Source organism: Rhamphochromis longiceps, linkage group LG11 (genome assembly GCF_057381845.1).
Source record: "Rhamphochromis longiceps isolate RC_006_pf linkage group LG11, R_longiceps_female_GT1.1, whole genome shotgun sequence".
NCBI lineage: Eukaryota > Metazoa > Chordata > Actinopteri > Cichliformes > Cichlidae > Rhamphochromis > Rhamphochromis longiceps.
The window spans coordinates 24,060,754-24,075,949 of NC_140567.1; the positions used below are offsets into that span (position 1 = coordinate 24,060,754).

At 41.5% G+C, this 15,196-nt stretch overlaps 1 protein-coding gene across 1 annotated transcript; it reads left to right on the forward strand.

Moving 5' to 3' along the window:
• Window positions 1-1,279: 1,279 nt before the first annotated feature.
• Window positions 1,280-15,105, forward strand: LOC146659187 (BAR/IMD domain-containing adapter protein 2). Its single transcript, XM_085423099.1, has 15 exons — window positions 1,280-1,780; window positions 4,257-4,403; window positions 4,514-4,589; window positions 4,676-4,762; window positions 5,332-5,393; window positions 6,967-7,038; window positions 7,319-7,456; window positions 7,997-8,149; window positions 8,557-8,733; window positions 9,632-10,280; window positions 10,371-10,578; window positions 12,198-12,260; window positions 12,636-12,804; window positions 12,949-12,989; window positions 13,423-15,105. Exons 2-15 carry the CDS (start codon window positions 4,356-4,358, stop codon window positions 13,493-13,495), a joined length of 2,016 nt encoding a protein of 671 aa, XP_085279225.1. The 5' UTR covers window positions 1,280-1,780; window positions 4,257-4,355; the 3' UTR covers window positions 13,496-15,105.
• The last annotated feature ends 91 nt before the right edge of the window (window positions 15,106-15,196 follow it).

The following is a 15,196-nucleotide window of genomic DNA, read 5'->3' on the forward strand; positions in this document are numbered from 1 at the left end:
ATGTTTTTCATGTCTTTGTTATTTAGGCAAATTTATCAGATGGTGAGTTTGGAGGTTTGGGAATCAAATTACACAGTTTGATTCAATTTGTTGTGTGTTTTAAAAGCTGTTCCAGTATTGGCCGCCTAAATTTTATATGCTGCTCAAAAAAAATTAAGGGAATATTTGATCATAGGTATATAACACAAAGTTTGTCAGACTTCAGGGAATCAATCTGCCCAGTTAGGTTAAGCCTAGAGTCCCTGTGCTATCTGTCGCATGTGCTCAGTATGAACCTGCTTTCTCTGTTTAGAGAGCACAGTGTGAGTTCCTGCCAGTTCTGGTGTTTTCTGGCAAATGCCAATCAAGCTTTGAGTGGGCTGTGAGCACAGGTCCCGTCATGGAGTCTGTTTTTAACAGAACCCTGTGAAAGTATGTAGCTGGAGGTCACTTTGTAGGGCTCTGTTCCTCCACTCACTCCTGCTGCTGGTTTAACGCCCTTCTACGGCCATGTCCAGCTCTACTCAAGCAACATCTTCTTGTATCTCATCCTTATTCTTGAGAGTGTGCAGAGGGACACGGGAAAACTTACGGATGCGCAATGCTGCAGGAGCTGGCTTACCTGTCCAACCTGAACAGTCTGCAGGTACTGACTCACCCTACCAGCAGTGACATGGACACCAGCGACAGTTTTTGTTGTCTTGTTGTCGCTTCTCCAGTTCGACTGTTATCAGTTGGATTTGAACCAAAGCAGGTGAAACGGATTCACCATAGTTTCTGATTTTGTGTTCCCTTTGTTTATTTGAACAGCGTATTAATTTATCACAATTATGTCAGAAAATAACATTTACACTAAGTAAATTAAATGAGAAGAATTTGTAAAAAATGCATGAAAAGCATTACATTACAAACACGTCAGATTTCTTTTAGCAGTGTCTGATGGGTTTTATTGGGGCCCATTATTTTTAAAGTCCTCTGTAAGTGCTGTACTGTAAGATTTTACTTCTCTGCAGAAGTCACTCACCTTAAACTCTCTTACACCATTTTTTAAATGCTATGCAGCACTTTCACTTCTTATATTAACCCTTAAGCTTTTGTTCAGTTTGTTGCAGTAAATGAAAGGCCTGCTGTGTCCATGCCGGGCCTCCTCCTCCTCTTCTCTTCCTCCCTCTGAGAATGGGGAGCAGGAATGTGTGATGGGCCGGGTGCATGCAGGCCGGTGATAGGGCCTGCCTGTGCTGCTCTGTCTTTGGCTCAAAAAGTTCAAGTCATTATTCTCCTCCTGCTGCTATTCAGCCGAGGTCCCGTTAGCTCATTGTTATTCTTCCCCAGTGAGAGAGTGAGACAGAGAGAGGCTGATACAGAATGGGAGGCTGACTCTGGTTTCCAACGGCAGGGAGCTGGGTGTACTGGCGGTGGGTTTCTGGACGGTTTTTGCGTGCGTGAAGGCATGTCTGTAATCGGCTCAGTAATGAGGAAAGGTACTGAACGGCACTGAATATCTGACCCTGATTCCTGGGAGTAAAGGGAGGCAGAGAGGGGAGAGTGGGAAACTGTGTGTGTGTGTGTGTGAGAGAGAGAGAGAGAGAGAGAGACAGGGAGGCAACAAGAGAGAGGGGCATGTGAAAAGGGGTGGAGGGGAGCTGAGATTTAGTGCTCTGCTGGATGAAACAACCCCCCACTAACTAACGGAGAGGGAAAGTAGCCTAATAGGAAGAAAAGAGGGGGTGTAAAACTGTTCATTAAACACTCAAAGACGCGGAGGAAGCCTTTATCGTTTCCAACAATGAGCCCAGAAAAGGTATGTAACTTTTTTTTAATTTAAGTAGCTGAATTATTTGTTACTGTTACACAGATGAAGCTGAGAGATCAACAGGTAGCTGTTACTGTTACTGGTACTGGCAACAAAGTGCTTTTGTTAAACTCTGGGAGGGGGGGGGGGGAACTCCACTGTGCAACCGATTTGTTCAAATTTGTAGTTTAAACACAGTTTGTATAAATTTCTCTTTGCAATTATGGGAATCTGCCTGTGCTTTACTGATTCAAAAGGCTCCTGCCTTTGATGTGGCTGTTGAAATGAGAGGAGATGGTGTGGAAGAAAAAGGTTAATGTGGCACTGGAGTATGGAGTGCCGCTTAAGCTGCGGCATTAACTGCTGTTAAGAGAAATCTCAGGGCATAAATGCATGACCGTCTTCCAGCGTTTCACCCTAAAAACAAACTAAACTGAGTTCATTCCTGAAGTTTTGGTGATGACATGAGGTTTGTAACTATAAAATGTTATAAAATACCAATCAAAACTTCTTAATGCTCAATTTTGTCCTAAACCCACCAAATTTTAAAATAAGTTGTTTTTTTCCTTTTATTAATGACTTCAGGGAAACTGATGGTGATTGACTACACCGCTTTATTTATTTATTTGCTGCTTTAAGTGTTTGCGTCCAAAGGAATTTAAAGAGGCTAAACCACATGAATGCACCTTCTGTATCAGTTCCCCAACCACCTGCAGACTTTTCCTGTTGCATCCTGAGACAAACAGCACTTTATTTGTTGGAACTAAAACTCACCATGCTACAACATGCACATGAAATGCTTCTGAAGAAGAATGTGCAAACTAAATTAGAAAAGGCAAAAGAAAGCAAGTTCCCATCTCTCTGTCTTTCTCCTGCACAACAACACACTATCACCACCACCCCCCAACTAGCCTGTGAAATTACAGACTACACCCGGGTGGCCCTAATGAGCAAGAGCCTGGATATGTTTTCTTTGTGTCATACACTATTAGTTGATCTGGGTCAACGTTTTCTCTGTAATCACATCGTGAAAACAAAGAGGGGCTGCATAGGAAAAAAGAAGTGGAGTGAGTCTTTTGCCACCAAATCCAGACTGGAAATCTTTTGAGCCCCCTGAGAAATCCCCCCTCCGTTAGTGCTCCTCTCTGCCAAGGAAACACTGTTGTCGCGTGTTTGTTCAGAGCTCTGACACCTGTGACTCAGACTGGAGGAGCCCATTGTTCTTATCTGAACTGCTGTAACTGGTCCTGAGTGCAAATCTAGGAGAAATATTTGGGCTGTAATGCTGTGAAGCGATAATGTAGAAACTGGCAGCTGGAGCACAGGCGGGACCCATGTGGAAATAACACCGCTTCCCTCAGACGAAACCCAAGATGATCCTCCACGCTTGTTGCCGTGGTACAGTGGCCTTAAAAGTCTGCTTGCTCACTTAAATCACACACTTTTAGTCCAAATAGCACCAAACGCTTAAATACAAGACTTCCCTTTACTGTGAAGTTTTGGGATTTTATGCTTCATGTTCTGGAGCTTCTCCAAATCTCGTATAATAACACTTATTGGCTTCAGTGAGTTCACCATTTAATTCGATGGGTATCGGCTTATATCAGCTTTTTAGAATACAATCAGCCTATCTGGAAATAAGTTGACCTTTACTGATGTCAGTGGCTGAAGTTTATCTTTTGTGTCACATCAATTTTGCACTGGCCAGATGCTCTAATTTAGTGTGATGAAGAACTTAAAGACTTAAAAAGTTACTGCTGTATTCTTTGTCTGTTAAATGTAGGTACAGGCCAAACATCGGTACAGGTCCATCTCTGAGTGGTTTGCCTATAAAGTCGGGCTGCTCAGTTATGAAAAAGCCTGAATATTCTAGTAAACATGGGGGAACACAATGTGGATGTGTTGTTGTTCATTTTCAAGCCTTTTTAAAAGTAAAAGTTCTTTAACTTTATGTCTTTTAACTGAAAAATCAGAATGAAGAATGTGAGCTTAACTAAACATGACACAGGAATTCAAGATTTTATGGAGGCATTAAAATCTGTGTAAGGAAAACGAGCTGACCTGGATTTGCACTTCAGGCCTGAACTTTTATGGTCTTTAACCTGCCAGACTTTAACTGCAAAGAGGGTCTGAACAGCAGGAGTGCAGCGTCCTGCACCCTCACAGGCTGCTCATCCACCAAAAACCAGGCACTGTGTTTCCAGTAGTGTGAATGCATCTGAAGCTAACCACTGATTTCTATGTGAAAATAAGCTAGTGTGGAGTCTTTAAATTAACATTTTTCTCTAATTATCAGCCCCCAAACCCAAATATCTTAAGCTTAGTATCAATTAGGACAAAGAAAAGAAGTAAATACTGGTTTGGCATAATCAGACAAAAGTCTTTAACGTCTCCCCTTTGCAGGTAAAGGTAAAAGCTCCTGGTTTTGTTTGCGATTGTGATGAAATATAAGTGTATTTATCTTTATCTGCTTTTTTTTTTTTAGGATATCGGGATCTTGTGTGAAGCTTAGAGGCGTGAGCAGCGGGTCAAAATCACACCACGATCACACACGGCGAAAGCGGACACACAAGAGAAGAAAAAGATGTCTCGAACCGAAGAGGTCAACAAGATGACTGAAAATGTCTACAAGGTAAAAATCCCATGTCTGTCCGGCTCATCCTAATAGTGACTCCACACACACTGTGTGATAATCAGAAATGTGGAAGCACTTTATGAATTTACATGCACTGTTGCCAACAGGGGATTCTGGACCATTTCAACCCCAGTCTGAAGAACTTTGTGACCATGGGGAAACACTATGAGAAAGCTCTGACAGGTTGGTGAGGACACAGTGACTCAGGTCCTGCTGAACTTTGATTTATCCTCGCAGCTCCATATGTAATCATTTTTTCACTTCCTCAGGAGTGACCATAGCTGCCAAAGGATACTTCGATGCTCTTGTGAAACTCGGAGAGCTGGCGAGCGACAGCCAAGGCTCCAAGGAGCTCGGTGAGTGGGCGTAGAGTGGCAGAGAGGCAAGGGTTTGAATTGAATTGGCTTTAGAGCTAATAGAATTCATAGAGTTAATGTGGCAGCTGGTGAGAAGTGGGAAATAGTCTGTGAGTCGACCACATGTGCTGGTCAGAGAGGAGATGAAGACAAGAGGGGATGAGGAAATGTAAAGAGAGAGAAAGGCAGAGAACAGAGGGACGGGGAGAGAGTAGAGCCATTGTTGGGAGATTAACAACACCACATGATCTCATTGTAATGCTGAAAGCAGCGGGGGAGGCAGGCAGGAGTGTCGGAGGGCGAGATGCCAGCCACCACATATTACAGCACTGTGTGACCGACGGAAGCACTCACAGCTGACCGCCACTGTGAATCAGAAGCAGCGACTTTCAGCACATTTCTCTGCTTTGTTGGGGTTGTTGTGCATATTTATACATGTTTATACTGTGAGGGGCTATTATAAGCGCATGGATACTGCTGCAGAGGGTAAAGGTGACACAAATAAATCCAGCAAAGTGTTTTTCTGTTTAAGTAACATGTTGCTTTCACTGCTGTGCTGCTCCTCACAGGAGACACCCTGTTTCAGATGGCCGAGGTCCACAGACAGATTCAGGTGCAGCTGGAAGATGTGGTAAGAGGCCATCAGCATGCTCAAATAATGATGCCTTGATAGGCAAGTGTTTCATTTATAACAAGCTTTTAAAAATTGTGTGTTTGAAGTGAATCAAACATAAATAAGGGTCCAGAAAGTGAAAAAAACAGCTTGTCTAAAATCTCATTCTTGGCAGGCTTTGCTTTAATAAATCTGCTGCCAGGTTTGTCCGTATGAACAGAATCATATCTGAGAAAGATCCTCTGAGAATCAGCTGATTTTTTAATGTAAAAGAACTTTATTATACTTAATGAAGCCATGCAAGAGCCATATGTGATCCAGGCCCTGGTGTGTGCAGTAAGCTTATAAACAGATAAAGCTAATATTAAGCTTGAGTTCAGCTAATTGGTGCAGCCCTCCACAACAGTCAAATTTCCTCATGTGGCCCCTGGGGAAAATTAATTGCCCACCCCTGGTCCAAGGTATCACGTGAACAACGGTTTTGTTTCTCCATGTCAAAGGTGTGAGCTATTGGAAAATATTAAATCATGACTATATTACTAAATATGTACACAGACAAAAAAAAGACGAGCCTGGTATTAAAATGTAGGTAAATAAATGTGTTTTTTGACCAGTCACCTCACTCATATTTTATATGACCCATGAAACCTTTCTATAGTAAAAGATCTAAAAAAAAAAGTATTTTTTTTTAAAAAGCAGATGAAAACATCCAGGGCATGAGTGCTTGTTGCTGTACACAGGGGTGTCAAACATAAGGTCCGGGGAACAAAGTCAGCCCGGCAAAGACTCCAACGGCTTTGGACAGCTTTGAAAGATCAGAAGGATCAGACACAGATTTTAGACTTTTAATTGTATTTTGTTACAGCTTTTCGTACTGATAAAGACCTCCCTCATGGCCATTCATGCTACCCAGAAGAAAATAAGTAGTAAATAAACATTTAAGTAACAGAAAAGTCAGCAGTTTAAAAAAAAAAAGTGCACATTGTATTCTGCACATTTTGCTCTTAAAGAGTCATGCTGACCTTTTTTTGTTACTACAGCAGCATTTCTTTATCATATAGAAATGAATCTTAGACTCTCTGTTGAAATCGTACTTTTTTTCTTAGCTTAATGTATTTCAGGGATTAAGTGTGTAATCAAACTTCTTTTACACTGACAGAAAGGGGAGTTGCACTGGTCCGGCCCACAATATTAAAGGCGTTTGGGATACCTGCTCTACAGGAAACTAGGATAAGTTAGATATAAAAGATATAAAAACTCAATGTCTAAAACCAAGATTTTGGCTTTTGTCATGGGTGTTGGTGGTTTTTCAAAAGTGTCCCTTTCATGAACATATGGAGTTATAAGGGATGAAAAATGCAGGTAAAAATAACATGAATAAAAAAATTAGAAACCCATATACTTTGAGGGTCTGTAATTTAATGATGAAGATTAAACTTGTTCTGTGGCTTTATTAAATATATTAAAGTTGCTCTCTGATTCAGAGGGTATCAGTCGCGAGCTCTCCACTGCAGGGAAATGTGACAGACATTCTGATATATCAGTGAACTTTAAATGTTTGACAAGACTCATTTACTTATGTCACTAACAGTTAAAGCTGTTTCACTCCGAGCTGCTCGCCCAGTTGGAGCAGAAGCTGGAGCTGGACATCAAATACCTCACGGTAAGTCCACACACCGACTACAGTATACATTATATTACTATTAAAAGTGACTAACTTAGGTAATTAACTAAAGTGCATTTATTCTACTTTTAAGATATGTGTGATTTTATTCTTTATTTGCCTTTGATTGACATAGAAAGTAAAGAAAGAAAACGTTACATGTTGCAACAAAGATGCCAGAAATCTTGATAAAATAAAGTAAAATGAATGAATGGGTTTTGTTAAATCTCTACTTAAATATAAAATGCAATTTTGATCAAATCCTTGACTTTCCTCTCAGGCCACCCTCAAAAAGTATCAGAGCGAGCGACGGTCGAAAACCGAGTCAATCGAGCGCTGTCAGTCCCAGCTGAAGAAACTCCGCAGGAAGAGCCAAGGCAGCCGTCACCCCAACAAATACGGTGACAGAGAGATGCAGGTAACAGAGGTTTAACATCTCATCATCTTCAGTAATGTTAAAAAAAGAGCACGAAAAACACTTTGGCCTCTTTCATTTCAGAAATCCTTCCTCTAAACATCTCAGTCAGCATTACAGCAGATTAAAAAGGAGAGCTGTGTGTGCATTTGTGTGACAACTAGGCCAGCGTGAATAAGATTAAAGAACAATCTGGTTCAGCTGATTTGTCAGAAAAACAAGCAGGAAGGAAAGAAAATATCAGTGATATAAGAGGGTCAGCAGATTTGGAGAATTACGAAAATGAAAGACCAAAAATACATAAGAAGGAAAGGTCACTGAGCCAAGGAGGCTGTTTTATCACTTGCATTTTGTTATCACTGGGCAACAGACAGGATGTGATGTAAGGTACTCCTTCGGGCTCTTTGTTATTCTCATCTTTACACAGTGTATTAAAGGTCACATTATCTTTGAGCGCCGTGTGAGCAACGATAAATGCAGGTGTGCGCGTGCATTAACGAATGTTCAGCTTTGCAGGTTTGAAATTTTGGGCTTTTCCTTCAGTTCGTGGAGCTGATGAGCCGTCGCCAAGGCGAGCTGGACACGCTGGTGGCCTCAGGTTACAAGTCCGCTCTCACCGAGGAGAGGAGACGCTACTGCTTCCTGGTGGACAGACAGTGCTGTGTCACCAAACTGCTCATTAACTACCACTCCAAGGTGATAAGCTCGCACGTGTTAAGTTTGTGAATGTTTCCTTTCATCGAATCCAGTGAAAACTAACAATTTACTCCTGACAGCCGTGTGTGTGTTTGATCAGTGTGATAGAGCTTCTTTCTCGCTGCTATACATCTTAAGTCAGCAGATAATTTCTGTCATTGAAATAAACAACAAATCATGCTGCAAATATTCACCAGATCCAAGAACATGTACTGGTGCTCAGTCTTGTTAACTGAGCAGGCGCGTTGTTCCAGAAATGATTTGATGATGAAACTGTATATCTCGTTTCTGAAGAAGCTGAAAGGCAAGAGTTGATAAAGAGATTAGTTTGCAGTAAAAATAAATGCAGTAAGATTAGTGTTATAAATGTCTTATCCTTTGTTTTTCTGCTGTTGAATGTAATCCAGGTGAGAGAGCTTTTATCCCAGAAACTGTCATCTTGGCAGCAGTCGTGCTCTCAGCCAACAAAGCTCCCGGAGCGTGCTCTGAACCTGCTGCGCCACACTGCGCCTCAAAGCCCAGCGGCTGCTGGGATAGCTGAGGTCCTTCGTCACACCAAGCTTGGCACCGCTCAGCCCGAGCAGGTCAGATCATGTTTTAGTACAAGTGTGTGTTAAATCCAAAGTCACGCCCAACAACCCAGTTTATGCAGACCTTACTGTGGCTAAAAATCATCCTCTGCCCTTATAATATTAGACATGTAAGGTTTTGTTGTGAGGATCTTCTTTGTTAGCTCATTACACTTAGGTCTGTAAGTTTCTGGACAATAGGAAAAAGCCTTTTACAACTTTAGCTAAGTCAATAACACTCTCAAGGAGATGGGCCCGTCATTGTCAGCAATCGAGCCTTCACAAATGGAAGTCCAGAGGGTTTATAACACGCTGCAAACCACTGGTTACACTGTTAAACTGTGTCACTGGTGTTTGTGATGATGTGACTACTGATGATGGGACGATGGACTCATTCTGCTTCTGAACACCCAGAAGGTTTTTAGAGTTGCCTCAGACATCATCAAACAGCAGCGGTATCAGCTACAGAGAAACTGTTATCAGCACCTCTGCGTATGTAGAGGCTTCTGTCCTCATCCTTTTTTTCTCTGAACATTACAAAGAGCAGATTTAACTCTTCCTTTTGGACCCAGAAGAATCCAGTTTTTCACTTGTAATGGAAAAAGTTTCTCTGTGAATCTGTGGGGGTCTGCACGACAATCATGTGATCATTCCTCTCAACTTAACTCAAGGGATTTTGGTGCTAACATTTTTTAAGCTAATTTTGAAAAAGACAAATTAAAAGAAGTCACTGTGAGGGATTGAAACATCCTGCATGGTGCTGCATCGGGTTTTGTTTGTCATCACTTACAAACTAAGTTGAAGAGCTTAGGATATTTGGCAGCTCACAGTTTAATAAGTCATTCAGGACATCAGAATTTTAACAATGGCCTGTATTGTCTGGTAGTTACTGTGATCTGTTCTTGATTTTCAGAGGCTCTCTGTTCAAGAAGTCCCTCCTCTGTTAAACGGAGACTCTAGTCGCTCCCAGCAACAGCGCTCGCTCCCCTCCTCCACCCAGAGTGACACCTGTCCTCCTAAGGGCTCTACCCAGACATTCCTCTCTGCTCCCTCCACCAGAGGAGCTGCTGGAGGTTCATCGCAGGGAGCATCTCCTCAGCACAGCAGCACACCTGTCAGTGCTTCAGCCAGCCCGCTCCCTGACAGCAGCACCAGTGGCAGCGCCAGCCCGGCTCCATCTACTCCCACCACCACATCCAGTAGCTCAGCCCAGCAGACCTCGCTTCTCCTCGCCGCAAACACATCTAACCTGTCCCCGAGCCTCATCCCCTCCACCGTGATGTCGCTCAGCCAGATCTCCCCGGCCAGTAGCTCCTCGCAGGGCATGACCCTCCCCATCCCCCACAGTGCACCTCACAGCCCTCCTCTGCCCCACAGCGCTCCACTCTCTAGGGCCATGACTCCAGTGCAGCTGCTGCACCAGCAGGTGGAACCAGGAGGGAGCAGCACTTTATCTACGTCACATAATCCGTGGCTGCTGAAGACCTCAGAGATGAGCGCCACTGCAACACTTCCACTGCCAAGGAGACCTGTCAGTGAAATGAGGCTGGGAGGCTTTCAGGGTGAGATATGATCTGGCTCACCTGCTGTTTTTTTGGATGTCTTCTTCCCCGACACTTACTCCTCATTTCTTATTTTATTCCTCCACCTAGGCTCGAGTCTTCCCAGGATGATGCCTTTATCTGGACCTACACGTGTGGAAGCCATGTTTTCTCACACACCTGGAACATCAGATGGCAGTGGAGGAACCACAGTGGGAGGAGCATGCTTACTGCACTTCCTGCCTGGTGACAATATCGCTCTGCTCATCTCTGAGCCCAGAGATGGGTGGCACTACGGTCAAAATGAACGAACGGGACGGTATGGTTTATCCATATTTTCATCCTGATTCATATTTTGAGGGGGCCTTAAAACATTTAATGTCACTATTGTGCTCAAAATAAAAAATAAGACTGCATTAAATAAGGTCAGACAAGGATTTATAAACTGTCTCCAGCTGGTAGCTTGTGTTTCTGTAAATAAAACAAAGCAAGCACACCATGTTTACTTTGTTCATTTAGTCTCCCAATCAGAATTAGAGCTGCTAAATTTGGAAATGACCAAACCTTTCGGTGGTTGAAAAAAACTAAATGGGTTAATTAAGCAACCAATGACCACACAGGCTCTGCCAGCCCTAGTGCCCATCGTTGCATGCAAGTGCTGGCACCATTGGATTCTTTGATGTTAAAAATGTATATTTAGCATTTAAAACAAAGAATCAATTTCATGTAGAACGAGAAATATAATGAACAGAGTTTTACGGTAGCAATAAAATCAAAGAGGAAAGTGTTATAGGTTAGCTGGCTTGACAAAACCTAATTTACCAGATGTAGATAACAGGTGGTTATCAGTCTTTTATCTTGAGTTAGGCCTTCTGCTTCAGGCTCTGAGTGTGCTCACATTCTCACAAAATGATCCCTATGAGCGCCCCCTACTCCAGTCGGTATCAGCTGATGATGATAAAATGGTGATATAATCTATAAAAAAACGAAAAAATATAAGAGTTTAATGCAACACTGTTGCAAATAGGACAAAAAATTAATGTTGCAAAAAAATGTTAATCCTGGGATTTATTGCACAGTCGGTAAAATAAACATTTTAATTCGAGTTAATTATTTTACTACACAGTGCGGTCTCATTGCTGTTGTTCATTTCTAACATGAGTTAACACCTTAAAATGGATACGTTTATACTAATTAAAAGTTGAAAAAGAGGTTTTTGATCTCTGACAAACTAAAGCGATTTACATGTCTCCTTTATGTAATGGTAACTTATGATATATATAAACCTTTACTTAGCCAGGAAGATCCCAATGAGATTAAAGTGCAAATAATTTAAATGGGTGTCCTTACTTTGGGTTCTGTGTTCTAGTAGGTGCAATTCTAGCAGTATAAAGGAGACTTGGCAGTAGATTAGAATAAAGTACAGCAACATTTCTGCATCACCAAATGAATGCATGCATGCTCCCATTTGCACTGCTATAACTTTACTGTAGAAATAAGTTACCATGGTGATTTCATCAGGTGAAATGAGAGCCCCTTTGAAGACACAGAAAACTCTCACTTTACGCTCAACATAGCTCACGAAAATGTTAATCTCGCTTTGTTGTTAACTTGAATAAAAAGGCAAATGAAAACAACGTTGCTTTTTTCTTATAGAATACTTATACAGTAATATTTTTACACATGCCTACATTGTAAATGTGACTAAAAGGACATTCAATAACGGAGCAAATGAACAGTCCTGTCTTCTGTGGCCTTTTCTACAACATCGCTCCCAGTAACGTCGTGCTCCTTTTTCGATACTACATTAAAGAAAACTTCTCTCTGGTACCAAATTATGCCCTTACTTTACTAAGTTTTCTTCACACAGTCTCTGACATTTCTTGCGTCTTTAAATGTCAACTTTATTGATTCAACCGGTGAAATGTTTTTTCACAGGAAAGGCTGGTTTCCTTTCTCTTACACTCAGCCACATCATACCAAGATGGATCTTCTCGAGAGGTAAGTGAACAAATAACAACTGCTGAAATCTGTTGGTCTGAAGGCTAACAGCTCTGACATTAGTGATGATGCTTCCATAGTTTTTTTTGGGTGATTCACACTTGATGGAGTCATTTTCAGGCTGAATCCTTTATGACTCTCTCCACTTTCCCATCCATGTATTCTCAGTCACTAAATACACATTTCATGCCATCATAATCATCCTGTCTGCCTTCAGTATCCCCACCACCCTCTCTCAACTTACTCTTTTTTCCAACAGCAACAAAGTTGTTGATAGATTCACACAAAAACCAACATTTGCCTACTCTCATTGTGTCTCCTTTATCTTTTTTCCACTGTGTATTCCTTCCTCTCTGTCTGTGACCTTCCCTGTAGCTCGCTCTTCTTATCTAGAGCTAACAGCACCAGTACCGGGCAACTTGACAAACTAGGGTCTCCGGGTCTCCCAGCCCTCACCCCTGAGTCGGAGGAGGAACGCTCCCTTCCTCCCCAGAGGGTCAGCACCTTCCGCCCGCGCCCCTACAGCATGGCCGACAGCAACAAGGTCAGAAACACGAAACCTGTGGGAGGAGCTCAAGGGTTAGAGTGAGGGCGTCCTCACAGTTGACCCTGACTATTAAAGTAGCAGATACTTCTGCTTTCTAATAATTCAGTACAAATACCGACGCGCATCTCTACTGACTTACAGATCACCTCAGAGTTGGCCTCCCCACCTCCCTCACCGACCAGGTAACTTACAGGTGCTAATCAAAGGAAATTGAGCATTTTTACTTGTCATCGCCCATTCACTGAAAATACTACACAGTCTATAAACTACCTCTGAATAAATTCCGACTTGTGCACCTAATTCTGGTTGTTTATGTTTGGTTGGCACATCAAATTTTTTTCATATTGTGTTTGTTTTTGCACTTGCATCAGTGCAAGACTGTGACGAGTCCAATCTGATGGTGGACACATAAAAAATAGTATCAGCTGCCCAAAACATAATAATAACCATAGCAGGCATGAACAAGTCAGAAGTGAGCACTGAGTCCTGCAGTGTCAATGTCTCTGTAGAGCTGCTATCACAGCATGTCTAACTTAGAAAAGTATAATCCTAAATTCTTCACATGCCCATGTAATCACCAGTTTAAGTTACGTATTTATCGCTTCCTTCTTTCAGGCCCAATCCATTTTCACATGTCCGACTCCGAAAGACCGTCACCAACGATCGCTCAGCTCCCATCATCGAGTGAGCTTTTTATTCCCACCGCAGCAGCAGCAGCAGCAGTGTATCTCTGTGGTTCATCAGTACATCGCACCTCAGGTTGATTCCTGGAAAGAAGCACACTGGCTAATGTTAATGTTCTACTTTTAAATGTAATATTCTGTGTGTTTCAAGTATAAAGGCTGTTATAAATATGAGTACAGCCGACTGGATTTGTAGGTTGCTGGGGGAGAAGAGACAATTGTAACATGTGAGAAACTGCTTTAGTGAAGTGTTGGCTTTAATATAAAAACTAGATGTTTAGATGTTTAGCTTCATGTTTGTCACACTGTGTCCGGCTTGTCCTGAATAACTAACATGCTTTAGTTTGAATTATGACAGATACAGTTGTTTCTTTTACTGTTTTAAAAAGGTTTTTTTCTTCCTTTTTGGTTATTTTTGTGCATATTCAGAGATGTTTTCTGTGTTCAGCTGATTTAGGGACTGGATCCTAATAGCAGGTTGTGCACATTGACTATGATGAAGTGTTATGGGAAGAGGACAGGCTCCTTCTCTATTACAGTATTATATTTTTTAGAAAAGCTGCCAGATCTGGTGCATTTTCTTGGTGCTGGTGAAGGTGAGCATTTAAAAGTATTAAAAGTGTGTGTGTGTGTGTGTGTGTTGTTTTTTTTTTTTCATTTTATTTTAACACAGTGATTGTCTGGATAAGCTACTTGACATTAATGAAACTGGCACAATGACTTATGTTTATGTCATGTTTTAGTTTCTGAACATGAGCGATGTTGTTTGAAGGCACAAGTCTGTCAGATACATCCTGTTGTGCCACTTAACACCATTCATTCTGCTGCTGTAAAGTTACATGTTAGCAGTTGCGAGTAGATGACTTAAAAAATTGCTTTCTGCTTGAAATTTGATTATCTAGAGTTGATCCATCCACTCGCTGAGTGAAATCATCAAAATTGTCCTCTTTTTAAATACAGAGCATCGCTGACAACACAAAGAAAACTCGTAAACTTCACAGACACAAACTGTAAAAGTTGGTAGTTGAATGTTTGGATAGTGGTATCACCGAAAGAAGTGTTTTGTTTGAAAGTAGGATGTCGTGGAGGGTTCAAAGTCTTAAGAGTGAGAGATTTGCATGCTTAGTCTTTGGATTTGATGTCTTCTTGATTTCTTTTCAGTCCCAAAGCTATTCACGAGCTAGGCTGCTTAATTGTAGTTGTACGTCCATCAGTCAGACTAAGCAGAATCTTAAAGTGATGTATGGATGCTAAGACAGATGATGATTAGGTTTTTACTGAGAAACTGTATCCGTGAAAGTGATGAAGAAAGTATACAGGAAGTTGACCAACGTCTGAGCAAGTGTTCATGGTAATCTACAGACATCCAAAGTAATTTTTTTGTAGCTCTGTCCTCTTTGTTGCCTCTAACAAAGTGAAATCTGTGCAAACTAAAGCAGTTCATGTTCCTGGTTTAACTGCCTCAAGTTACTTTGATGTTTTAGCACCTTTTAGATTCATAATATCACCTGAAAAGCTTGTAGAAAAAAATATCTATCAGCATATATTGTACTCACTTTGTGTAGTGTTGCTTCATTAATAAAGATGACAGCAAAATGCTTTTAATGCATGTAAATAGTGCCAGAAATTGTGTGAATTTATGATTTCTTTGTAAAAATTTCACTTTGGTAGAACATTTGGGCTTTGTGGTAATACAGAGCAAACAT